This window comes from Emydura macquarii, unplaced genomic scaffold (genome assembly GCF_026122565.2).
Source record: "Emydura macquarii macquarii isolate MOO-44397 ecotype Brisbane River unplaced genomic scaffold, CSIRO-AGI_Emac_v2 contig_554, whole genome shotgun sequence".
Taxonomy (NCBI): Eukaryota; Metazoa; Chordata; order Testudines; family Chelidae; genus Emydura; species Emydura macquarii.
In genome coordinates, this window is record NW_027130691.1 from 15556583 (window position 1) to 15584036 (window position 27454).

The 27454-nt window shown below is 40.7% G+C and overlaps 2 protein-coding genes across 3 annotated transcripts in view; one reads left to right on the top strand and one right to left on the bottom strand.

The window, feature by feature from the left end:
* Nucleotides 1-493: 493 nt before the first annotated feature.
* Nucleotides 494-4499, top strand: CLDN5 (claudin 5). The gene has a single exon (XM_067539869.1). It carries the CDS (start codon nucleotides 892-894, stop codon nucleotides 1543-1545), a length of 654 nt encoding a protein of 217 aa, XP_067395970.1. The 5' UTR covers nucleotides 494-891; the 3' UTR covers nucleotides 1546-4499.
* Nucleotides 4500-17592: 13093 nt separating this feature from the next.
* The window catches only part of CDC45 (cell division cycle 45), a 30329-nt gene continuing 20467 nt past the window's right edge, over nucleotides 17593-27454 (bottom strand). The window contains exon 19 of one of the 2 annotated variants that reach the window (XM_067539383.1): nucleotides 17593-17928. The gene's annotated coding sequence lies outside the window, so the exon portion shown is untranslated. Of the gene's footprint in view, nucleotides 18046-27454 lie in introns of both variants that reach the window. The other variant, XM_067539382.1, reaches the window with a different exon arrangement.

A 27454-nucleotide genomic window follows, 5' to 3' on the forward strand; every position in this document is an offset into this window, starting at 1 on the left:
CAGCATTTCTGTGCTTTATGGACCGTCTTTCTGAGATAGCAGCAGCACTTGAAGCAACAGCCTTTCCTGAAAGAGAGGATTTGCAAATATCTTATCGCTGACTCCCAGCCAAACCAAAAGATAATCCAATGTCCTTTGTAGCCTACAGACCATCTTCACACAAACACCTGGCAGAGTTAGTGCGGTAAAGTGAGACAGTGGAATAAAAACGGAGGGCGAAGTCCAGGCAAAGGAGAGGAGCGCCCACCCACCCCCCACTGCCAGAAAAGAACCAAGGAAAGGGGGCATTTGACTTCATCCTCCAGGGTGATGCTCATTTCCCCTTCATCATCTGGGGCACAGGAAGGGCGCGGCCCGGTCTGTCCCCATCGTGTGTCTGTGTCACTCTGTCATAACGCAAGATCGGGTGCACGTTGTCCACGCTCCTTCGTCCTCTCCCCTGCTCCTTCGCAACGCTCCCACCCTGTCCCAGCGAGTGTCACAACCCGGCCCTTAACCGCACATCTCGCCGCGGAGCAGCCCCCGGGAGGGGAAGCAGAAGCTGCAGCGTCTGCAGCTGGCCCCTTTCCAGCGTCTTTTCCTGCCCCCCAGCCCACTTCTTCCAAGCATTCGTCATTCCCACGCGCTTCTGCTTCCTTCCCCGGGCCCCCGCAGCCCCTCGCCGGCCGGGGGCGGACGCCGCTGCCTGTGACTGGCACCCCCCCTCCCCGGAGGGCAGGCTCGGCGGTGGGAGGGGCCCAGCTCGCCCTGCTGCTTCAAATAGAGCCGCGCGGCCCCCAGCCCAGCATGAACCAGCTCGGAGAGAAGCGGAGGCAGAGCCAAGCCACCGACGGCTGAATCCGGAGCAACTGGTGCGCCCGTCTTGTCTGGCTGTGCGCCCCGAGGAGCAGAATGGCCTCCGCCGCGCTGGAGATCCTGGGCCTGGGGCTGTGCGTCTTGGGCTGGGTCGGGGTCATGCTGGCCTGCGGCTTACCCACCTGGCAGGTGTCCGCCTTGATCGACAAACACATCGTGGTGGCGCAGACCACCTGGCAGGGCCTGTGGATGAACTGCGTGGTGCAGAGCACCGGGCAGATGCAGTGCAAGGTCTTCGACTCCATCCTGGCCCTGGCCCCCGAGGTGCAGGCGGGCCGGGCGCTGACCGTGCTGGTGGCTCTGCTGGGGCTGGTGGCGCTGATGGTGACCGTGGTGGGGGCCCAGTGCACCAACTGCGTGCGAGAGGGCAAAGCCAAGTCCTGGATCATCGTGGCCGGGGGGGCCATCTACATCCTCTGCGGGGTGCTGGCCCTCATCCCCGTCTGCTGGTTCGCCAACATCACCATCAGCGGCTTCTACGACCCCAGCGTGCCCGCCTCCCAGAAGAAGGAGATGGGGGCCGCCCTCTACATCGGCTGGGCGGCCACGGCGCTGCTGCTCTTCGGGGGCAGCCTGATCTGCTGCTGCGCCTGCTCCCGCGGGGAGGAAAACGCCTTCCCGGTCAAGTACTCGGCCTCCTCCCGGCGGCCCACCTCCAACGGGGAGTACGACAAGAAGAACTACGTGTGAGGGGTCGGGGAAGCCAAGCCCCCCCACCCTCCAGGGAGCCGGGCGGCAGCTCCCTGCCGGACCTCGAGCCGCCAGACTGTGCCCCAGCTCCCGGCCCGAGAGATGCTTGAAATGACTCGCGCTCCTGGCGGGCCCGGCGGCCTCCCGCTGGGCTGGGGGAGCGCGTTTGCCCCCCCTGCCCAGGGGCGTCTGGATGGGCGCCGAGCGCAGCGCTGCGCGGCTCTGCGCGCAGGTACCGCGAAGCGGAACGAACCGTACGCGCGCCGCCGATCGCAAAGCCTCGCCCTGTTTGAGCCTCCCACACGTTAAAAAAAGGCCTGAATTCTGCCTCTCTAGGACCGGCCTTTCTCCTCCTGGATCAGCGTTAAATCCGCCGGCCATCCAACGGCTGGGTCTTGCCTGGAAGTTGGGTTGTTTGGTTTTAACTGCGCCCTGCACTGAGCTCCTGCGGGACCATGGACAAGCAGGTGCTCGGCCGGTCTGAAACTACTGTGTGACTAATTACAAATACACACCCGCTTAGTCGATTGTATTAGTAGTAGGAGAATGATTGCTGCCCCCACTGATTGACGGGATCTGTCTGATTGACCTTAGACGATAAGATAAAGTGTGCATTCTCCCTTTGATCACACCCGAATTCATCTCTCTAGCTGCAGCCGCGGGGTGAAGCTTCCTTCCCTGACTGTGCATTGCCTTCATTTAACGAAGTTGAATTCCACTCTTGTGATGTGTTGCCTCGCCGCTGCACAGACCCAAGTGAGCACATGGCTAATGAAATTAACTAACCTAAACTCCGCCGGGCATCGTCTTGGGCAGTTAGGACGATTCTGGTGCAGGATTTTACAGAACTTAATCCTCTGTAATTGCTAACCCTGTTTTTTTAAAAACAAACCAACCAACCAACCGATCTGCTATATTTTATATGTATATTTTTATATTCCGGATGCATGTTTTGTTATTATAAAGGTGTCTGAACTGTTTGCTCGGGAAGCAAAGAGTTTTACCATGTGCGTTGCTAGCCTGATTCGCTAAGTTTCCCTGTTGCTTTTTGAATCGGACCTTGCGGCGGTTCAGGCTGCTGCGGTATTATTCCGTTTCCAGGGCCGGGTCCGTTTCCTTCTACTCGGGGTTGCGGCTTTGTGCTTATTTTGATTTACTAATGCTTGTCTGAGTTCTAGATTCGATGCTGAATTTCAATCTCAGCATGAGCATGGCCGCGTTAGGGGAACTGTGCAGAGAAGGCAGGAGCAGCCCTCGAATTTGGGAATTAACCGCAGGATGGTTGGTTGAGACAGACTTTGGAAGGAGGCGGGGCATGTTGGAGCATCTCCTTCGTGCACGATTATTAGCAGCTTATTCTCCCAGTTTGTGTCGATGGCAACGATCCTTAGGGAATAGGATTTTATAGTACAGTGTCGGCATCAAAAATAAGAGCGGAGTTTATATCCGTAGTGCACCCAATGGCTTGTGCTATCAAACATCTTTTCCGAGAGGAGGGTGCCCTGCACATTCCCCAATAGGACTTTGTCACCACCCCCATCACATTTGAACTTGGCAGTGGCGGTTTGGCTTTTTAAATGGATTATTTTACAAGACTTCAAATTATTATATAGCTTATCAACAGATCAGCCCCCCTTGTGATGATAATGAATTATGACACTATTACACTAACTTTGTCATTTTAAGTCATTTCACATTTTCTTTGAAAGAAAAAGACCAAAGCATCTTTTTCAATTTCTCTTATTTATTTTATTGTTAAAAAACTGCATCTGACTCATTGTAACAGTTTGTTTTTTTCATTATTTGAATCTTTTTGAGCTTGGATAATAAAATGTGGGTTCTTTTTAAAACTTTAGTCTAACCTTGGTCTTAATTCCTCAGTTTAGACAACTAACTTCTGCCCTGCTATGTCTGAAGAACATTGGTTTAGAAAAATCATGGACTGTGATCCCTGATTTTCCACTAATTGGGACAGTCTTTCAGATATAAGCACTGATCCATTTGCACTTGAAGCACTGTGCATTCAAATACAATGTAAGATGGTGACAATAGATCAGCTGAGGATAAAACAGATCAGTTTTTAACCTTGATGGCTCTGTATTCTCAGGCCAGCCAACCATTCCTCCTCTTTAATCCACTCCTATTCTATGTTTACTTGAATATGAAATAATTACAGCGTACATTGTGTACTTGCTCTAGCACATGCTTTGCATGCACAATTTGAAATTGGAAGCATAAATGCTGACTAGAATATGGTTGAGCCAAGTAAGCTCCTTCTGATGTCATTTTATATGTAATGTAAAGGACTCAGCAAAGTCTTGGTTGCCTTCTTGCAGAGTCCATCTTGCTGCCAATATCAAATGTTGTGTGCTCAGTAGGGGACACAAAATTTAATGTGAATATGTATTTGTTTGATTGTGCAACAGTGGTTAAATTCACCAACCACTCTTTATTTTAAAAACAAACAAGGAAATACAAAAAAAACCCCTCTTCACCTGATATGACTGAGACTTTGCGTGCAGTAATCAAGAAATTCAAGGTTATGGCTCCCCTGGACACCATCATTTTATCACAAGGGAGGGAGGATGACTAATTTTTGCTCTGTGCAAGCATAATGTTGGATTGCCTAATTCCGACATGTGTGAAACAAGCTTCTTTTAAAAAGGATAAGGGACTGAGTAAGTGTGACAGTTCCTAATCCAAACCCTAAAAACAAGGAAACAAATTCTAGGTCACGTCTTATAGTACTCTTATACCAACCCAGCACACGTCTACTGACCCTGATGGACTCCACATCATCGTAAGGAACTTTACCTTCTGCCTCTGATAAGGGAACACTCTACACAACACATTAATCTCCCTCACAGTATAACACTAAACCTTAATTACAATCTCATGGTTCCCTCACAAAGACACAATACATTGCACACCTAACCTATCCATGTGTATGTCAACTCTGAATATTTGCCAGTGTTACTGAGACTTGGGATTTAACTGGATCTGTATTTTTGCAATAGGGCTTCATCCCTATTGTTCTTACATTTTTTAGTAAACACAGAAAAGTGGTGGTGTCAATATATACAAGCTTAAGAGAGACTAGGATCTTGATCCAGCAAACACATGTATGTGGTTAATGTTAGCACAGGATTAGTCCCATTGAAGATAAAATTTCACACCTAAACACATGCCTGTTTGCAGGATCTGAGCCTATGTGATGATTAAGCAAATACCATAAGTGTAGAACTGTTTCCTTTGTAAAGAGGTGCAATTCTTAAACTGTCAGTGTCTTAAATGAGAGCTATAATATTGTTATTGTGGTGTGATATGTGATTTTGGTACAAGAATGAAATATTCTGTATTTCATCTTCGCAACTTTTATTTGTAAACAGTGTAACCTTATAAACTGTAAATGTATTTAAATGTGTACATATTGCAATAAATCTACCAAAGTTGGCTTGTAATTTGTTTGGTGCCTGATTTGTGTCTCATTTATTTACAAAAACCCCCCCAAGAATATGGGGCAAATGACTCCCTATATTGATTCCAGAAAAGTCAATGGGGATAAACCTGGTCCAGTCTGTTTTGATCATTTCCCCACACGCTGCACTGTCACTTAAACTGATCAAACTACTCTCAGTCCCCAATGGGTACTGAAAGCAATTAACAGATACTAGACAAAATCCTGCAGTCCTTACTCAGTCTCTCTTCAGGCAAAACCTCACTAACTTTAATGGGAATTTTGCTGGAGCAAGGAATAAAACGTAAAACCTGTAAACACTTGTATGTAACTTGATCATGTGAGTAGTCCTACTGATGAGGGTAAAGCTGTTCACCTGTGAAAGTGTTTGTGGGACTGGGGCCTAAATAAACAAAACAGGATTTGGGCTCTGACCAGCAGTATTTTGAACAACACATTTTCGATGCTGGCGTTAAGTATGAAATAGTTTGTTTTTTCCCCTTGAACCAACCTTATAAAAATTAACACCTTATAGGGAAATGTGATTTAACAACGCAATCCTTTAGATGTACATCACCGCAGGATCCGCTTAAAAGCAACAACTGAAGCAATTACTGTAGCCAGACCACTTGTACAAAAGGCGTGTTATTTCTGTGTCTCTCTCACTTAAAATAGCATCATTATGATGGGCCACATTTTCTGCTTATGTGAATGGACAAAATTCCCTTGAAAGCAATGTACCTGTGCCCTTTTACACTAACAAAAAGATTGGCCCACTTCTTCTGAAGGTTTCTTTATCCTGAATCTCATGGCTCTACATCCTTTGATAGGCTTTCCTGTTGCTGGCCTTTGTAAAATAACCTGGGAGACAACAAACAGTAACATCACTGGAGCTGGCATCAGGGTGAAAGCCTGGGTTTTAGGTGCCTTTTATTTCTATACCGAGTCACAAACAAACTAAAAATAATAACTGAGCACTGGAGAAATAACTGAAGACATTAGAAAATCCTGCTTTCATCAGAATGAGGTTTGGGCTTGATCCTGCCAGGGGCTGAGCACTTCCAGCTCCTGAATTTTAGGGCTGGACCTTTGTTTTTGAAAAAAAATCAGATTAATTTTGTGTTTGTGACAAGCACTAGCCTATTTGACCTCAAAGAACAGGTACGTATGACACAGGTCACAGCAACTGCGCCTCGATGGCTGAGACAGATGAATCACCCCTAGCGGAAAGTGGGCAGTTTACTCTCCATGCACCAGTCAGTTCTTAGCCTCCCTGCTGAGACTGCTAGCAAAAGTGCCAGTAATAGTGGGAGATTTTGTGACAGAAGCACACTAGGAAATGGATCAAGAGCCACCAAGTCATTTCATACAGGCTCCTGAACAGCCATCAGGCTGTAACAAATGCGGATCACTACCAGTCTAGGCTCAATGGACCTGATTCAAAGCCTATGAAGTCTATGGAAAGATTCCCATTGACCTCAATGAGCTTTGGATCAGGCCCAGTGTGAACTGGTACTTTAAGGGTGGGACACTATTATCAATCCTCTTTGCCACCCAGTTTCTACAAAGTGAGGGTGAGCTGGAAAACGGACATTTCACAAATGCTATCAACACAAACATACAAAAGAAATGACTAGTAGGACCTTGCCCAGGATTACAGCTTTTTTAGGGAGCTCATTCAAGACTTTGCAAATTTTGTCAAGATTCCCCTTGTTTGGACAAGCTGTTGCTTTAAAAAGAAAACATATTCAAAGACTTCATTTTGCAGTATTCATGCCATATGTTGAGATTAACAAAAGCTCTTCACCCCCCTTTCTTCCACATGCTGAGCTGGAGAAAGGGTGCCTGCCTGCTTGGCCTTTGTCCTGCTAACTGAACCATTAGCGTTATTAATCTGAATGTAACCTACAGTTCATACCCTGAAAATGTAGTTTGAACCCATCTGTGCAAAGAAGGGAAATGCAGCAGGCAGGAGGAAAGGGAAACTCAGTCAGTCACGTTTGCAATAGGATATTTCAGGAAATATTTCCCTTTCCTGCATAAAGATATATTTGTCACGCATCTGCTGTTCGGGATATGCTGGAGTCTTTTACACTCCAGGGGAGGAATTAGTCCATGCCCAGGATTTTCTTTATACAGCTATTCCCACATTAAAACCTGACGGCGGAATATGATGTAATTTGTCCTTTATTTTCCTTGTTGGTCTCTAAAGGCTCGAGAGTACATAGTGCACCCTACTTTATTCTCCAATATAATCTGTTTTAAAAACCCACCTCGCTCTAACAAGCTGAGACCCATTAAAGCATTCTAAATCAGTCTCCTAGCTCTCAGAATCTCTACTTAAAACATGCTGAAAGATGGAACATGCAGTATTGGATTGGACCCACAATGCATCTTTGAAGTGAAATGAAGAGCCCTATACTTGAACTGTGTATGCAAATCATCTCTAATAGGTACATCACTTGGGTGTCAGGCTTTGCTTTTGTAACTCTGCTTGGTAAGATGTAGCAAACACTTTTGCCAAATTAGACAAACCAGGAAACAGCAGATACATTCCATCTCCAGATCAAGAACTGCATTCAATTTACCTGTAGTCTGGTTGTGGTAGGGCAAATCCTTTCTAAGACAGAGCCTTGAAAGAACTCAGATTTATGTTTTGAAAGTGACTGAATTTTGTCAATCCCATTTTGATCAGACCTTTGTGTGTGAGTGTGAATGAGACTTAATTTCAGTCTGTTCCTTGCTGATTCCTACAGGAGGGGGCTGCCTGTCTGGAAAACCCCCTTTTCTTCTTACTGCAGCATTCAATTACAAGAAAAGGACAATTTCAGCCACTGTGTCATTGATAAAGCTTCCCATGGCAACAGTGGAGCTTTGAGGTTGCTTGGATACACAAGCCTTGCTTTACCTTTTCTTTTTCTTAAACACAGATTGAGACAGTCTGCCATGAATCACTTTAAAAGCTTGCTTTGTCTTTGGCATTTTAGAAGTTGGTTTACAACACTGAGCTTTTTTCTCTCCCATAATCCTTTGTGCATGTTACACAGCTTCAGACCAAACTTATGTCAGGAAAAGGTCGTAAGTGCTGTGAATTAACCTAAAGGGTAGGAAACATACATATTATGTCAAAGGCATGTTGATGCATTCCACCCAGGGCTCCGAACCAATCCTCTCATTACATAGGATTCCTGCTTTTCCTTAGCCCATCATAAACTGTTCTGGGATGTTCTGTTTGCCATACTGAAGCGTATCCTCAACTGAATTCAAATTTTAGGCTATAAAATTGTCTTAATCAGTTAAGGTCAAGAAGGTGTGTTGTTTGTAATTTAAAAATTGCAAAGGAATTGCCATAGATATGACTATATGATCGATGGCTTCTCCTGCTTCTGTATCATGATTTTGTACACCTCCACACAAATCTAATCTAATCTAATCAATATAACAGTGTAAAACAACTACACAAGGTACAAGACAGTGAAGAATCAGGCCTCAGAATTTCTCACATTTAGGACATCACGAAGACCTGTGGGAAAATAGTTATTAAAAGACAAACTTTAAGGTATATTTGAAATATTTGTATTATATACACGCATGCGTGCGCGCAGATACACACACACACACTCCTATCCATAGACCTGGATGATATGTAGCCTAAGAAATTAACTAAATGTACTGAATCATTTACTGTTTTTTTTTTCAAGTCAGAGAGAACTACAGAAATATACAGGCTGGAGAAAAGTAAACATGATACTACTATTTATAAATTGAAAGAAGAATGATCCTAGCAATTATCCAGTAATTCTAACTTCAAGCCAGTCAAATAATGGAACAATTATGAAGGGAAAAAAAATATCACAAAACAGCTACAGATAATAGAACCATGAACAACAAGCCATATGTTCAAGACATTTGTAGATGAAACTAAAAGGCGTTGCAAACACCAGCCAGGACAAAATATATAAAGTGATCTAGATTGACTAGAAAACTGGACAGAAAAAGATACATCATGCCATCTGACCTTTCTCAGCATGATTCTAATGGATACGGTGCTTAAAATGGTGGCAGCAGCTGGCACCCCATCTACAGCAGGGCTCCCAGAATTGCTAACACTGATGGAGCTGAACTGGTATTGGCAACATAGGAAGTTTTTGAATAGCATCCCTATTTTAGACACAGCCTATGTGGAACTTGTGAGGGTGCACTTAGAATACTATAGTCCATTTTGGGTATCTCAGTGGGCTGTAGTAATGGCTGTGGAGCCATTCTCCACCCTACCTACAGCTTGGAGTCCCGGAGGATTCTCTCCCTTCTAATGCCTACTGGGTCCCCTATGCATCACTGGTTTACTCAGGAGTTGCGGAACACAGATGTTGCCTCTGTTGACATACATCACTACTGAAATGCAGTCAGACTTGAGTAGGGACTGTGGATGGTAGCGAATCATCAAACAGCCATGTGCACAACACTTCAGGGAGAGGAAATGGCTAAGGACACTGGAGCAAACCTCTATTCTTTAATGTCCATAGACAGCAGAAAAGAGCTGGGTTTAACATCTTATTTGAAAGATCCATATATCTTAAACTGCCTAGAATTCAGCGTACCTACCTCAGAAGGGTGATGGGTGGAGCTAAGCCTGATGGGATTTGAACCTGTGAGTCCATGGTGCTTAAGTATTTTTAGACTTGTTTAGATCATTACCATCTAATAACAAAGAAAAGAGAACTAGAAATTTCTGATTTCTTGCTGTCCCAAAGATCCATCAGTCCTGCATTAACTGCTTTTGGACAGCTAGAAAACTGGTGGATGCAGGACATTTATGGAATGTGGGGCCCAGTACAAAACAAAATGGGTCCCAGATTACAAGGAGCAGCAAGATGCTGCCCTCACCTTAATGAGACAAAGATACATTTCTAAAAGATGAATTTATAAACCTGCTAGTGAATGGCTAATTTAACTGAAAGGCAGAACAATATAATCTGATACGGAAATTAGTCATCTTAATCTAAACAGATTTTAGGGTGCAGGGAAGGAAGGTTTTAGGGTTTATGTGTAATTTAGATATGTAATCAATAAAACATCTTGAACATTTATTGTCACCTTTCAGTTGGTGTGTAAAAAAAAAAAAATACATTTAGTTTAAAAGTTACTGGAAATCAGTTTGTTTATTCACACTATAAGATAAAAGTAAATGTTTAAAATGGTTGATTTTTAAATGTAAACATTTGTAATCCTCTCAAAACCAACCTTAATAACACCAGGAATCTTTGAATTCTGTGCCAACTGTTATCACACCGCTGCACATTGCTGATTTCGGGCCCAATCTTGCAAGGTTCTAAGTGACATCTGCAAGAATTTTAGACTCTCAGCACCTTGCAGGATCAGGACCTTTTGCTATCACTAATGGTTTGTTTTAGGCGAGCAGAATTGTAACCCTATTGTATAATTGAAAATACTGCAAACATATTCAATGCCTCTAGTATCTCCAATGCAAGCAAATATTCATATTCTTATTGATATTAGCGATGCTTGGAGTAGTTGAGGGCAAACAAAAATTACAGAAACTCTTTCTAACATTACCAGCATTTAAATGCAGTGCAATACTGGCTAAATAATACACAAGGTAGACAGTATGCTTTGGGTTTGTTTTTGCTGAGCTCTGCACCACATCTAGTCCACTTTCACACATTACTTATTACATAAACTAATTGGATGTTATGCATTTGGCCTTGATCCTCCAACTTGTTTCCCAAGACCTCTCTGCTTGTGCAGAGCCCAGTGAAATTACTGGGGCTCTGCATGGGTGCAAGGGTCTGCCCACACAGATTCAATGAACAATCTGGCTCCTGTTGATTCCTGTGAAAATAACATACTACAGAAAGATAAATACAATGTAAAAAGTGCAGAAAGTGTAACAGTCACTCTCAATGTACTAGCAGGCTTAGAAAGCATACTTGTGTTAAAGAAAAACGTGTATGGTGATTTTAAACAACATGGGCCAAATTTTCAACTGGACTCAATTTTCAGGTGTATCTTTTTTATATGAGCAAAACTCTTAACAACATCAGTTTCACAGGCACAGTTACAAGGGCCATGAAAATGGACCCCAATATGTTATTTATTAGTCTGTTAAAAACTGGGTTGTAATATTAAATTCATTTTTAGATATAAGAACATAAGAATGGCCATACTGGATAAGATCAATGGTCCATCCATCTAGCCCAGCATCCTGTCTTCTGACAGTGGCCTAAATGCTTCAGAGAGAATTAACAGAACAAGGCAATTATCAAGTGACCCTGTCATCCAATCCCAGATTCTGGCCATCGGAGGATTAGGGAAATCCAAAGCATGGAGTTGCATCTCTGACCATCTTGGCTAATAGCAATTGATGGACCTATCCTCCATGAATTTATCTAATTCTGTTTTGAATCCAGCTATCCTTTTGACCTTCACAACATGAGTTCCACAGGTTGACTGTACTCTGTGTGAAGAAGTACATCCTTGTTTGTTTTAAACTTGCTGCCTATTAATTTCATTGGTTGACCTCTGGTTCTTGTGTTATGTGAAAGGGTAAATAACTCCTTCTTATTCACTTTCTCCACATCATTCATGATTTTGTAGACCTCTATCATATCCCCCCATAGTCATCTTTTCTAAACTGAACAGTATAGCCTTTTTAAACTCTCCTCATATGGAAGATGTTCCATACCACTAGTAATTTTTGTTGCCCTTTGCTATACTTTATCCAATTCTAATACATCTTTTTCTGATATAGGGCAACTGGAACTGCACAAGTATTTAAGGTGTGGGCATACCATGGATTTATATAGTGGCATTATGATATTTTCTGTCTTATTATCTAACCCTTTCCTAATGGTTCCTAACATTGTTTCTTTTTTGACTGTTGCTGCACACTGAGCAGATGTTTTCAGAGAATTATCCATGATGACTCCAAGATCTCTTTCTTGAGTGGTAACAGCTAATTTAGACCCCCAGCATTTTGTATATAGGTGGGATTATGCTTTCCAATGTGCATTACTTTGCATGAATCAACATTAAATTTCATCTGCCATTTTGTTGCCCAGTTATCCAGTTTTGCGAAATCCCTTTGTAACTCTTTGCAGTCAGCTTTGGACTTAACTACCTTGAATAATTTTGTATTGTCTGCAAGCTTTGCCACACCTCACTGTTTACCCCTTTTCCCAGATTATTTATGAATATGTTGGACAGCACTGGTCCCAGTACAGATCCCTGGGAACCCTACTATTTACCTCTCTCTGCTGTGAAATGACCATTTATTCCTACCCTTTGTATTCTATCTTTCAATCAGTTATTGATCCACGAGAAGACCTTCCCCCTTACCCTATGTTGCTTAGTTTGCCTAAAAGCCTTTGGTGAGGGACCTCGTCAAAGGCTTTCTGAAAGTTCAAGTACACTGTATCAACTGGATCACCCTTGTCCACATGTTTGCTAACACCCTCAAAGAATTCTAATAGATTGGTGAGGCATGATTTCCCCTTTACAAAAGCCGTGTTGACTCTTCCCCAACATCGTGTGTTCATCTCTGTGTCTGACAATTCTGTTCTTTACTATAGCTTCAACCAATTTGCCTGGTCCTGAAGTTAGACTAACCAGCCTGTAATTGCCAAGATTATGTCTGGAGCCATATTCTTTATATTCTTATGTATCAACAGTGTATTTTTCTTAAGTTTCAGTCAATCAGCATGATTCAGAATGGTTAGCTGATTGAGCTCTGAATGGTATTTCTCTTGAACTCATTCCAACTTCCATGTCAATTAATCTCCCTCTGTTTAGGTACCCGTGGATTCTACTACTGCTTTCAAACACACTCAACCATAAGGTCTATTCTCCTCCTGATGTGTGCACGCATAACTCATTAACACTAATGGCAGTTATAATGTGCACACATCAGGGAGAGAATAGGTCTCAAATGAGCACAGATCTGGGCACAAAATAATCCATCTGAGAAAGAAAAATAAAGTATGCCATGATGAGAGCACACATGAAACCTCAAAATGGTGCAACTCTATCTGCACACAGCTTCACATGAAAACCTTGCCATATGTGAAGGAATGAAAACAAAAATCACTGGAAAAATCTGAGAATTCGTATCCATTCCAACAAAATACCCAACACTGCAAAATCCTTGCTTTATGAATACTTTTAGGCGAGGTGCTCCAGTCATTAAATGTTCTGTCTTGATTGTGTATCTTTTGTTAGAATTAGGATATCTATTGCAATAACCAGTATAGCCTTTACCCTTAGCTGAACAGCTATGACTGTTTCCAATTATAAGAGCAATCTTTTATTTTATAATACAAATAAACACAACTTATCTCAGTACAGAAGATTAAAATGAATAAGCAAAGACTGCTGAGTGATTTAACCATTTTTTTCCTCCATAATTTCCTGCTATTATTTCTATGGAAGCTACTGCCAAGATTCAAGACAACATAATAGTTTATTGTACATGCTGCTGGGCTTGTTTGTGACTTAATTTGTTTGTTCCATTTATTTTTAATTTTTAAATGCAACAATGGAACTTAAACATCTACTCTGGATTCTGTTCTTGAGCCCCAGTATCATTTACCAACAGCACAATTTTGTCCTGTTTTTTATTATGTTGTTATGTTATCCAGGTAAAGAGACCAATTTCTCTCATTAATTGTCTCTTCCCCCGACCCCACCCCCAATTCTGCTGAATTTGGGAATATAACTGTAGTTCATTGTGTGCATAGAGTGGGGAGCACGGGATAAACTTCCCCAAAATCACTACAGAAGGAGGAATTCTGCAAGATTCTCCTGGATTTTCCTCTATTTAGGTCCTTTCCTCACGTATTTTCACAAGAGGGGAGTGATTCAGCATTTTATTATAATCATCCATCCCTAACATAGTATGTTGCTGATGGACAGGCTCTTTCCTCCCATCAGTGCTCAGAGCACTAATGAATGTCACAGGGTTAAATTTACATATTCTCTCACTGTATCAGCTGTTCCATGTACTTGCACACATTATGGCTAACTCCGAAGAGATACCATAGCAATGAATTACTGAGGAAATCCCTTTCTGCATTGGAGGCACTAATGGGAGACATTGTTCAGTTTACAGACTTCCATAGCTTTCTGCATATTCATTACAATAATGGTATGCTCATTTCATGGAGTGAGAGAACATGCTTCAACAGAGGTTTGGTCTAAATGGTCTGACAGCTTTGAAGGCCTAATTCTGACCTTTCACCTCAAAAGGATAATATAGTATTATTAGAATAATAATATAATATATAATTGTTATAAAATACATAATATAGCATTATAGTATCCATGTGCTTGACTTTAAGCACCAGAAGTTCCAGTAAGGTCAATGGAATTATTCATATGCTTACATGTCTTGCAGAATTGGAGCCTAAATGTTTTAAGTGTAACCAATGCTATTCATACACAAATTCCAGATCTGGGGGTTATCATTATAATTTTAAAATGTGAGTCAACTTGGTGCTTATGTAAGTGAGAGCATAGATGGGAACAGTGCAGTCATTACTAGCTGAGTGTCCCTCACACAGAGGAGTGTCATGTCTCCAGAAAGGAAAGATATGAAGTTCTAATCCAGAACTTCATCTGGCCCTCTCTTCTTAGGGTTTAAAAAGAGTTGTAGAAGAAAAAGCTCAGATACTAAACAAGACTTAAAAGTGTAAAGTACTGTCCACACTAGGATCAGCAATGTGTTAGCTACAACTATGTTTAAACTTATTTGTTGCTAGCAGAGATCAAGCAGCTTCCATCCAATGTAGAGAGGAATTCTTTTTTTTTTTTCTCATAGCCATATTATAAAACCATGCTAGATACTCTCCCAGGTAAACTAATAGGCAAGTTTGAAGCAGGGACTTTCTGGAGATTATAGCTAATCAAACTGTAAGAGGGAAAGAGAGTGATACAGTTCGACACAAACTCAGAACTAGTTCAGGACATGTAACCTAAAAGTGTTCATAAGGCCTAGCTTGACAAAACCCTCACTGGGATGATTTAGTTGGGTTTGGTCGTGCTTTGAGCATGGGGTTGGACTAGATGACCTCCTGAGGTCCCTTCCAACCCTAATCTTCTATGATTCTATAAAAAAATATAGCAGTAACTCTACAGACCATAACAAAGAATTACATTTGTCCATCTAATCAAGAAACAAACATTAACTTACTTGTGTGCGGGTCAAAGGTCAGTATGTTCATATAAATATACACATATACAGTAGAATCTAATAACTCTGCACCCTTATGTTTTATGAATTAAAAACTGGTGCTCTCACCTTTATTAGAAAATTAAACAGAGCTGTATGAAATTAAAGTTTTGTACTGCTAAAAACTTCTATTTTTTACTAGATACGTTACAGGTTTACTACTATATAAGCCTCAAATAATTAAATGAAAGAGTTGTCAAAAATAAATGATCCAAGTCCATTTTGTGATGTCCTAGCCTTGGTTTTTATTGTCTGTTCACATACTTGCTAATTCACTAATGTGCAAGAGGGCTGCCCATCATTTTGAATCAGAGAAACTCTTCTTACATATACACCACAGAGGAGTCATGATGAGGGCAGGAGGAAATAAAAACAGTTTATGATTTAGTGAAAAAAGGACCACAAAAATGTGCTGTAAAACAAAAAAGTGAGTAGATCATCACATTTTTTTCTAAATGCTGGAATAAAGGAGGAATCCTTAACTATGAGATACACTGGTTTTCTGAGATAAGATCAATGCTATGCTTTTGGAGATAAGTATTGCTAGCTTTCAAGAGACTTCTACAAGGTACTCTTGATAAGGAAAGGCACACTAGTTATTAGGGTAGGGGGGAAAAGATGAGTAATCAGACAAACACAACCAGTCAGCATGGAAGACCTGCCAGGAATAAGGAAAAAGGGGGAATTAAAAAATTCAGTGACCAAAAAAAAGCTAATCAGGAAGTGCATGTCTTAGCAATCCCTTAACTTTTAGCTAATATAATGAATGAGAGGGAAGAAAAATGATGAAGACAAAATGTTGGCTTTGTCTTTTATCTATTCAGCAATAACTTGTCTATGAAGGACACAGTGCAGCATTGAATGGGAAAGATCTTCCTGTTCATGGTATTCATTTGAGTACAGAAGTTCATGATTTTAAGTTTTTCCATGCTAGGGTTTTTAGAACCACACACTCTTCTCTTTGCTATTGATGCAAATGACTGAAGGCAGGATTCCCATAACTATGCCTTTTAAATAAATAGCTGATCACCAGGAAGTGGATAGGAATCCTCCACAGCTGCATTAAAATTTGCATTCTTCCTTTCCTTGTGGTGGCCATGAAGTGGAACATAGATCCATCTCTTTCCTCTCCTCCCTTATTCACAGCAGAACCTTTCACTTTGCCTTTCTAATAATGCCATGTAGTGAGGTCATTTCAGGAAATGCCTGACTGTTTACACTGTTAAAGGAAACAGGCATCTTGCTGACAAATTCAGGGAACACTTCATCAGAGAGAAAGAAAGCAATTGCTGCAAAACTATTGTTTCCCATTTAATTTCACACACTGAAAAGAGCTTTGGTGACCACCCAGTAGGTGCCCTCAAACACAGATTCCAAGAAACCTTCCTGAGCCCAGAAAACCAAACCGGATTTATGAGTCATGCTCTGTTGTTACTCACTCTTTTTTTCCTGTAAGTAGTTCTTTCATTTTCTATTTTTGTATTTCACCCTGTCATTTTCAGTCCTTTTCAGGTTCTCTTTCCAGCTGCGTATCCAACTGCTGGAAAACTTTTCTTACCCCTGTGGATGTTATGCTCAGTGAGTTTGCTAAAGGGACATTAACAATAGAAGTCTGCAGGATTGAGAGTCAGGATTACGTAGCTTTAGCAAGAAAAACCTTATAATGAGGATGCCCTCTGTTTATTAACGTATTGTCCCAGCTACTCTACGCTTAACGCTAATACAACCTAATCCACTTAAACAGAGAGTCACAGGGAAAGAAACTTGTTGAAATAACACAACTATTCTCCTTGCACTAAATCAATAAAATAGTGCTGTTCACAGAATGGGACAAACTGTGACTGACATGCATCCATTGCATTTGCAAAGCAGGTAAACAGGGCTCCTATGAACTCTTGTCATATGAGATGAGATAAGAAACCTAGCTGAGAGAATAAGGAAGAGGGTGTATTTTAGGTGTGCTGCAGGCTACTTTTGTGATCTGCCCCAATCAGTCAATTTTCCAGGTGAGGTTAGATGTGAATACCTTTTCTTCTGAAGTACACCGCTACCACTTCTATGCATCTCATAAAGACTGTGACTGTTGTTGAGAGTCCAAATGGCAAAACCTTGTATCAGGTGGGGCTCAAAAAAGGTTTTCAACCAAAGTACATTATTCTCAGACAGTAATGTGTCCTGTCTTAGTGCATCATAGATAAACAGTATACAGATGGGCAAATGACTTTTCCTTGAAGGGTAGGTGAGACCTGTCCAGTTTATCATGGTTAACCATTTTATAAATGACAAGGTGAGTAATTTTAAATAAGTCCTATGAAACCAAAGAAAATACTTAAATCAGTTACTTAAAAGAAGCCATTCAAGCAGTGGTCTTGAGACAACGAATTATTGACTACTAAGAATCTTAAATCCCACTGTTTCTCTTTGTTTGCTAAAGTTAGCTTGTGTCGCCTCTCCAGGAATACATAGACTAAACAGTAGCATTTTAATATTCCATTCAAATCATTAAAATAAACATTTAAATCTAATTCTTTGGCAGTGCTTTAGCAAATGTCAGCTCACCAATGTTGCTGCAGAAACAATGCTGCACTGGAAGGTTGCTACTCCATGATGCTACATTATGGCTGTTTTGTTCTGATGCTTTTTCCTTCCTCCTCCACTGTCTGGTTGCTGCTGCAGTTTTCTTGTAGAAATGAGATGAACAGAGTGAGCACTGATGAGTGTTGTAAAGTTGAAGAACGGGAGCAATGTGCGCTGCTGGTTTCTCACGGAGATTTTATATGATTCTTCCCTAGTTTCACTGGAGGAGAAAGGCACATCTATTTCAAAGCTTAGCTGGATTAAAAAATTAATTGTTATTCTTTCAGTGGCTCGATGCCTTCATGGGAAGATCTTTAGTAATAGCTTTAGCTCATGAATATGCAATCTGCTCATACATATGTAGTGGTAGCATAAAAACTTGCATTTACATGCAAAATATTTGCAAATATGATTCTCAAAAGTAGCTTATGCCATCTTTAAGCATTTAAGGAATAACTAAGTTTTCGCAATTGAAAGGAATCTGAGTTAGACACAACCAAAAACATTTCCAAACTATACATGTTTTCCTTAAAGTTAAATGAAGACTTTAGAGTGTCTATATTTCTGTGAAGATGGCAAAGAAGCCCCATATTAAACTGCTTAAGTTTAGCGCTCTGATAACATCTATTATGGACCACTCCTCTCTGAAGTATCCTGAATAGAGAGCATTCTTCCATTCTTTTAAAGATAGGAGTTTTTCCAAAACATATGTTACAAAGTTTGTTTTTGAGCTAAGATCATATCTATACCAACTGGTATCTTATACAAGAAGATGTGTTTTGTTCTTTGATAAGACAAATCTTGTGGTTTGTTTGCCTTTTGACCAAAATGGTCCTTGGATTTACAACCTGCCATTTGCATTACATTCACAACTTGCAATTAAAGACTTCCATCAAATATTCTATTAGCAGCACAATTATAACAACACTTATATCATCTTTCAATACATAATATAAAAAGAAAACAGTATAAAATGTTAAAGCAAAGTAGAAATTATAAACTGCATTCAGAACCTGTGTATTCAAAAGGTGTTATCTTCATTGACACTTGGGGCCTTTCATGTTGACAGAAAACAGAATTCCTCCTGCGAATTACCTTAGCTACCTTCAAACTTTCATATAATTAAATAAACTATTAGAGCACAAATATGTATATTATATTCACCAGGCAGCATGTATATGAAAATAATTTTAAATATTTCTTAAAATTCAGCAATGGTGCAGTCAAAGTTTGTACAAAGCTAACGTTGATAAATTACTACAATTTTCATAATCAATGTTTTGCATCCATATTGAGGTTTATCCCCTCAAAATTAAGATTAGTTGGGCCCCACTGTGATAATTGGTTCTTGCTGTGGGCCAGAAGGATGGACACATGGAAGTTTGCATCCTGCAGGTTGAGATCCAGGAACCAGTCTTAAACCTAGAGAGATGGAGGGCAAGTGATTCCATCCTGCATCTGAGGCATGTATTATTTGTTCAGACTCCTCAGGTCTAGGATATGACAAAAGCATCCTTTCTTCTTTGGGATAAGGAAGTATCAGGAGTATTCTTCTCTGTATTCTCATGATACTTCGATTACTCCCATATCAAGCAATATGACCACTTCTGTTTGTAACAGGCTCTTATGAGAATGTCTCTGAAAAGGAATGGGAAATGGGGAGGTGCAGGTACGGGATAGCAAATGGGACTGAGTAGGGTAGCCAACGGCAAGTATGTTTAATGATCATTTGTCAACTGTGATAGCCACCTAGGCCCAATGGAATGGGACAAGGCAGTTCTTGAAAATAGGTAGAGGCTGTAGATTGGCTCCATTTTGGCTCTTGACACTCACATCAAATACGCTGCTTCTGAGAGAGAGGTACCTTGTTCGAGGAGGTGGAAGAGGATTCTCTCTGGAATACCTAGGTTTCTTCTAGCAGCTGATATTCTGGCTGTTGGTCCTGGGAATAAGAGGGTATCCTTTGCCTTTGTTTCGGTTGATATTTGTAAGGTCCTTGAATCCTTGAGGGAGTGGAGCACTTCATCCGTCCTGTGACTGAAGAGCTCTGTTCCCTCAAAAGGCAGAGTGACTATCATGGCTTGCAATTTACATGGTATGCCCAATGCCTGGAGCAACTAGGCTTGTCTCATAGTGCTGGCTGTGGTCACCACTGTCATGTTCCCATCAGAGGCATCCACAGCCATAGTGTTCTCATGACTATTTGCCCCTCCTTGAAGATGTATTTCATTTCATCTCTGTCATCTCACAGGGTTGTTTTTTTTTAAAAAGGAAGAAGATGACTCCCTACTGTGACAGGATCCCTAGGGTACAACCTGAAACTGTGGGACAGCTGTGCCCCCCTAACTCTCCAGCCATCTCTCACAATGCTTTGCCAATGACAAGCAGCAAAGCCCTCCAGGTGCTGTTAACACTCAGCCACCAGCGTGAAGAGGCACACCCAGCTAAATTGCATGAATATTCTCCAAGCCAATCATGAACTACCCACAGGGAGACACTAGTAAATCTCCCAACCCCCCAGCCTTGCACCCCAGAAATATACTGTTTTGCACTGCTCAAGACCTTCTCTTGAACAGTGCAATCTTATTAATTAGTTCGCCATTTTGTCAAAGGAAAGTGGACACGCACCAGCCTTTGTAATCTAAGCATATTTCCCAAGCACTTTAGACAAACTCACTGGTAACGATAAAACATTAAAATAAGTTTATTGACTATGGAAAGATAGATTTTAAGTGATAAGTGATTGGCAAAAAGTAAGAGATAGTTCCTTAAGAAAATCAAAAGTAAACACGCATTCTAAATCCTAAACTTTTAGACAAAGCAAGAGTTGAATCAAACAGCTTTTCTCACTTCACCAAATGCTGCAGGTAGGTTACAGTTCTTAATACACAGGCTGAATTTCCTTCTCAGCCTGGGACCAGTCTCCTCAGTTCAAGTCTGTCTTCCCGGCATTCTTGTTGCTTTCAGCACAGGTGGGGGAGAAGAGAGGGGATATCCTGGTGCCACTGTCCCTTATTTTATATTTTCAATTCATGTCCCAGGGAAAATACTGGCCCAGGCATATCTTGGTGGGCCTTGCTGAGTCACAGAGTTGAGCAATTCTCATTGTGTGGCACTTTCAAAACTTTCTCTTATTGAATTGTCAATCTCTTGTTTACAATTCCCCTTTTGGTCATTGTGCATAGTTTGGGTATGCCTTTGTTGCCACCAGAGAGCCCGTTTGGGTGTGGATCACCACCTTTGTTGCCACTGGAAAGCCAGCAGTGGGCACCTCTCAAACTCACAACGTATTTCAATAACAACCATACAGCAAAATCTCATAACTTCATACATACTAACGATACACATATTTTGACATAACAATGAGTTTCAGCAGATCATGACCTTTCATATGGTATCTTACATGGCATGCTTTGTATGAAATATCACAACCATATACAAATGATGAATATAGGGGTTACAGGGTGCTATTTTGAGATCCAATGCAACATTAGTTGTATTTGGCAAACAGTGTTTGGTAGTTCACCACTCAGCGCTGCAATGAGGCTGATGAATATGCCTTTTGCCCAAGCAGGTCTAACTTCTGAGGGTCCTTGTCCTTAGGAGTGCCTTCATTAGACTTCAATTTCTCTTGCACTGCAGGAGGTGATGAGTTAGATCAAGGACAACATGGAAACACACAACAGAAGCCAAACTGAAACCTATTAAAATGACATGGCAAGAAGCTCAAACTGTAGCCAGTGACTGTCAAAGACGGAAGGCTGTAGTGAAGGCCCTATGTTCCACATGGAATATAGAAGCATAAGCAAGCAAACAGAGATGAGGAAGGACTCTGGGTTTGTCTGGGCATAAAAGTGCTCAAAACTGCAGAGAAACCCTGTTTAAACTGTCCCAAACTCCTAAGAAAAGTACCAAGAGGAAAAGGATACTTTCCCCTTAAATCCTCAGACCAGCTTCAGCACCTGTGGCACTAGGTAACAGAGAGACATAATTTGTGTAAAATAGAGAGAAGTGTTCAAGTGTTCATCACTTTCTGAAGGCTCAGCAGCAAGGCTATACATGCAAATCTTGTAGGAGTACTCTCCCATCTGCACCACATCCATCTCCTCCTTCCCAAAACAATAAAGTATGCATTCAAGGAAAATTGTATGCTATTCTATAGATAAACCATCTTAAAAATACAAAGAAACTAGTTTTATATTATTTTATAGATAAGTCCCTTTTCTCCTCCCATACATATTCATACTTATTTCTCAGCATTACATTATATGAAACACACAAAGCCTAACTTAAAGGAGTGTAAAATTGCTTAATACATGCATGTATGAGGCAAAATGCAGGCCTAATTTAAATTATTCTGTGCAAAACTCTTTTTACTTCTTTTTGTTTAAGGCATACCTGACACTATTTCAGAATGTAAGGTACCTGCATGGAATGCCGATTTATTAAAATGATTAAACTTGGATTTAATAAACAAAATAAAAACAGCAGGGGAGTTTGAGAGACACCTACATTTTAGTATTTGTGAAGCAGTAGATACAAAATATCTTCCTTAAGAGTAAATGTAGCTTAAATGCTAGCCGGTAAATATTTTGCGTTATTAACTGTTCAATGCTGTTGAGAATGAATAAGTTGGCAATGGAGAGGAGGAATTTCTCTCCTTATTGAACACTGATGCCAAGAGATAGTACAGGGCCAGTAATGGCAACCCTCCTTGGTAGTGGGAACATCTTTGAGTGTGGTAGAGGTGTCTGTACAGTATAACAGAGGTCCTTGCGTGGCTGCGCCCACAGGCCTCAGTATTGGGATCAGTGTCAAGTCCCACCTCGATGGGGATTAGTCCATCACAGGACGGGCAAGATTTGAACCTTAGGGTCTGAATTCCCCATGAGATGTGGCAGTTAGCACAAATCACCTCACTCGGCTGTAGTGGAGGGGAGAGAGATAGGAAGGGAGCGCACAAGGGAATTGATGTTCCCCCCCAAGGTATCTGAAGAGTGTAGTGGATCAAACCACTTACTACCACGAGTGGTAAGAGGGAGTTGAGGGAGGATCACAGATGCTCCACTCTTTATGCCTTCACATGGGAGCACAAGGCGCACAGGGCACATGCATAGTCCCAAATGACACAGCTATGCAAAGAAAATCCAGTCTCTCATGCATGAGGTGCATGTGCACCTACAGTGGTATTCATGCTGATACATACTTGAAAGACCTTTACTGTCCTCATTGGACAGTTGACTTATAAGCTAGCATGGCCCTAGTGCAATGGTCCCTCCATTAGTGCCCTATTTTTCTGACAATAGCTGTAATGTTAGGTACAATACATCAGTCTTTTAAAATCACTGATGCTTGTTCTAACTTTCTCTTGTGAAGCAGAAGAATAGCTATTTATCTCTGAAGCAGGGAGATATTGTGTGTCAAAACACTAGCTCAATACAATTTTTTTTTTAAATCTGCAATTAAACTTCATGGGTTATTAATGGCTTTGAAAACATAAAAGCCAGGTATCTCAAATATACTTATGAATGTTTGATAGTGCCCTCTTTCTGTGTTTGTTTTGTATCACATTTATAAATTATCTGTTCTTTGGAGCAAGGACTCATGTGTTCATCCCAGTTACCCCATGTATGCAGCACAAATGCCCATTCAGAAAACAGTTACAGTTTTAAACCTTCAGGCAAATCACCAAGCAGCAAATGATTGTCACATGAAGGCATGAGAAGCTGACAAGAGTATTTTGCAATCTAATTATTGGTTCCATTTGAACTCTATTTAAACAGTAAGATAATCACAGAAATATTTAAATAAAATGTATTTTGTTCTCCCCATCCTCTTTAAATGCCAGTGATCTGTCTAGATTCTCAGAGCAGACAGGAGATAACATTCAGTGGCAAAATTATTTCTGCAGCCCTTTGGTGACTTTTTCAGCAAATGAAAAACATGCCAGGAGCGGAATATCCCTGTGAAATCTTTCCAACCCAATGGCAGGTGTCTCTGATTTTCCACTGACATGCTGCGAATGGCTGATTAAATGAAAGTAAATTCCTCCAAGTTAAACAGTGGAAAGAGATACTAACACCATGGGGACTGTGAAAACACACAGTCTGTACCAGCTAGAAGGGAAGACTCTAACTGAGTCTCTGCCCAGCTTTATTGTTTTTAAATAAAATAAAAAAAGCACAGCACATATGAAGTTGAACAGGAGTATCACCTAAATAAAAACTGGTTATAATAGAAAATAAGCAGCTAGGAATATTAGAGATTACCATTAAACACTATGGGCAACAAACTGCAGTTCTTAATCAGGTTAAACACCCACTGACTTCAATGGAAGTTTTTCCTTAGTTGAGGACCACAGAATTTGGACCTTAGCTCTTAAAGGACATTCATACAGGAAAAACTTAGGCCTTGAACCAGCAGAAATGGGCCTAAATCACATGCTTAAAGTTAAGCAGATGCTTAAGTCCTTTGCTAGTTTGGGGCCCTAAACACTCTCTCAGTCTACAATTGGCACACAGAGATACAGGTCTCACTTTTATGATGGTTGCAGCAGCCATACGATTATAACCCTACAAAATTCAGTATACCACAAATTTAATGCCCCAAGATAAATCTACTTCCCTGCACAACTTCAGATTTTTTCCAGATTGTTCTGTTTGCTAGTTCTCAAAGATATCAAGATGCTTTCACAGAAGTCTGATTGCATAAATACAAAAGTATAATTTCAGCATAGGATCAAGCAAATGTAGATAGTTGTGAGAGAAGAGACCCTTCACACACAAATATAATCAATAGCGGCAAAGAAACACAGGGAAATTCTAGCCAGGCACATTTCTTTTATATGAACATCCTCCTTTCAAATTTGCTTCAAATGAGAAATTCTAGTTTAAGGCAAATATTTTAGACAGCTAGTCAGTTTGGGAGTTTTATGGCTTGATTTCCAAAGTCATCCCAGACTAAAGAGCTATTACACTTTGATAGAATGTTGCCTGTGAATATAGGCAATACATTTCAGATCTTTAGATCCAGCCTCAAGTTAGTTCCTAGTTAATCTGGTCTATGTATAATCAGAATAAAGATCAGTTAAATGCTTTGCGTATCTGGACAAGCTCGCTGCAGGACTGCTAGGCAATATATATATATATATATATGAGAAAGAAAAATTAAACATTTCACCTCTGGCCTCATTCTAGTTTAGGAAGTTCTGGTTTTCACCCACATGACACTAGTGATAGGGAAGTTTATGTTGCTTGCTCTCTATAGGAGTCAGAAATTGTATGCAGTTGTGGATGGTTGAGTAAAAGGCATTCAGGGAAATTAATCGAGCTGCTGTATTTGAGGTCTCACTTCTTCTACTGCCAAATTATGAAAGGCAATTACAGAACCTAAACATTTGCAAAGGACTGGAGCCCAACCTGAAATCAAGGGAAAGTTTGTTTGGGTTTTTTTAAATCCACATTGTCCTTTTATACTGAATGTTTCTTAATGTTTCCTGCTGAGAAACTGTTTATTTACAAAACCTTAGTGTTTTAAGGTGGCACTGTGCTTTACTACTCCACCCTTAAGCAGCGTTTTTCTTAGTCCTTGAATTTAGTCCAAGTAGAACTTTCTGTACCACCTTGAAATCAACAAATGATAAACAATTACCAATGGGAACTCTTTCTTCCAGTTTTCCATTTAGCAAAAACAAACATCTTGCTATTTTTTCCCCTTCTTGGCCATACCCAGCTCAGCCATATGGGGGACTTCTTAGTGGACTTTTCTCAAGTATATAGCTGACCTCGTCTACCACACAATTTTTGGGGTCTGAAAAGAAGGCTCTCTTAGCTCTCTTCACAGCTTAGCATGATTTGGGGATGGGTGGCAGGTTCCCCATAACAGTGAAGATGGTAGAATTCCATTTAGAAAAATAATGCAAAATTCTCCAAAACTAACAAGGATACCTAATGTAGGGAAACCAAACCCACTACAACAGAGGTATGCTGGAAACCCCTGAATAAAAGAGTGATATTGACTACTGAAAGGATAGAATTGGTGTTTCACCCTCCTCTTCCTACTCAGATGTTAATTTTCTGTTACCTACTTTACCCCTTTTTTTGTACAGCTACTCTAGTGGAACTCATTTCTGCAATTATGTCATGGCCTATCCTTTTCTCATCTCTCCATTCACCCCAAGATTACATCACCTTCTTAGCCCAAACCCCATAGCTAGGAAGCTGATCTTAAATACTCTCTTCTCTATCTTCAAAAACCAGCATACTCCAGGCCAGTGTTAATAGATACAAATTTCATTTCCTTCCCAGAGAGAAGCTCTTTACCTCTCCAATACTTGTGGCCATCTGGAGGTAGGGGAAAACAAATCCTGAAAGTGTCCCAAAACCAGTGTCTCCTTTTCACCTTTAGTTTTTTGTCTATCCATATATATTTATCTATAGATTATCTATCTATCTGGATAGATAAAAAGATAAAGATTATACACACACACACACACACACACACACACACACACACACACACACACACATATATAAATAAAAGAGAAATAAGTTTTACAGATTTTGAAAATCTAATTCTTATGTCTATTTAAAGTAGATTTTTTTTGTAATTTACTCATTTTTAGAGTAAGCCCCACGCCTACAGAAGGAACAAAGATGCGTCACCCAACCAATTCTAGGTAAACAAATTTCAGAAACCAACTAACCTCATAGCATATTGTTTGGCCACACTCCACAGTACTGTGTGTTCACCTCCCAAACTATGTGACTGGAGTAATTTATGTCAATCTCAAGTGCTGTAACCGGCATTTCTGTTAGGCTTCAAGACTTCTGCATTTACCATCCTGGAGCCGGTAAAATTCCCCTTGTTCCACAGGAACTCTCCAGCGTGAATTCTACTAACAGTACTGAGTTCATGTACTAAACAAATGACAGCTCCCTGCAAGTGAGTTGGAATTTTAAGGGTCCAGGACTGTAATGCCAATAACAGTGGTATTTAAAACACTGCAGTATAAAAAACAGGCTAAGTAAAGATTAGATAAAAGAGACCAGGAATCATTACTGTCCTTTAGATATAGTAAAGCTTTAAAGAAGCTGATAAGAAGGGTTATTAAATATCTGTAAAAGGGCTGGCACAAAAAACCCAAAATAATGTACAGGGCTTTTGCTTTCACTCATAGGGATAAAGAAGGAATCAGCAGTCTTCTGGGATGTTTACTTTGCCCCATCATCCTATCACAGGAGTTTGCTTTTGCAACAGTTATTTTACCATTACAGATATTTCTGATCTTTTAGCCATGTTATGTCATGTAGCAACCAGAAGCTTTATGGTCTTCATCACCCTCCCTCCCCAAGGCATCAACCTCTACTTCATACAGAGCCTCAAAATAGCCAAGTTGTTTTTTCTCGTTCTTCCCTCCCCCTTTCAGTTTTTCAGTTCATCAAACCTAATACCATCCTTGTTTGTAATTTATGAAAAATAAGCAAAAAACTGTGTACAGGAAAAAGGAATTTTTTTTGCCAAGACTACAGAGCTAATGAGTCACTGTACAGCAATAGTTTATTAATTCTTTATTATTTAGTGATTTCCCCTGTATTTTAGTCTCAAGAAAAATAAATGTGAACCCTCCT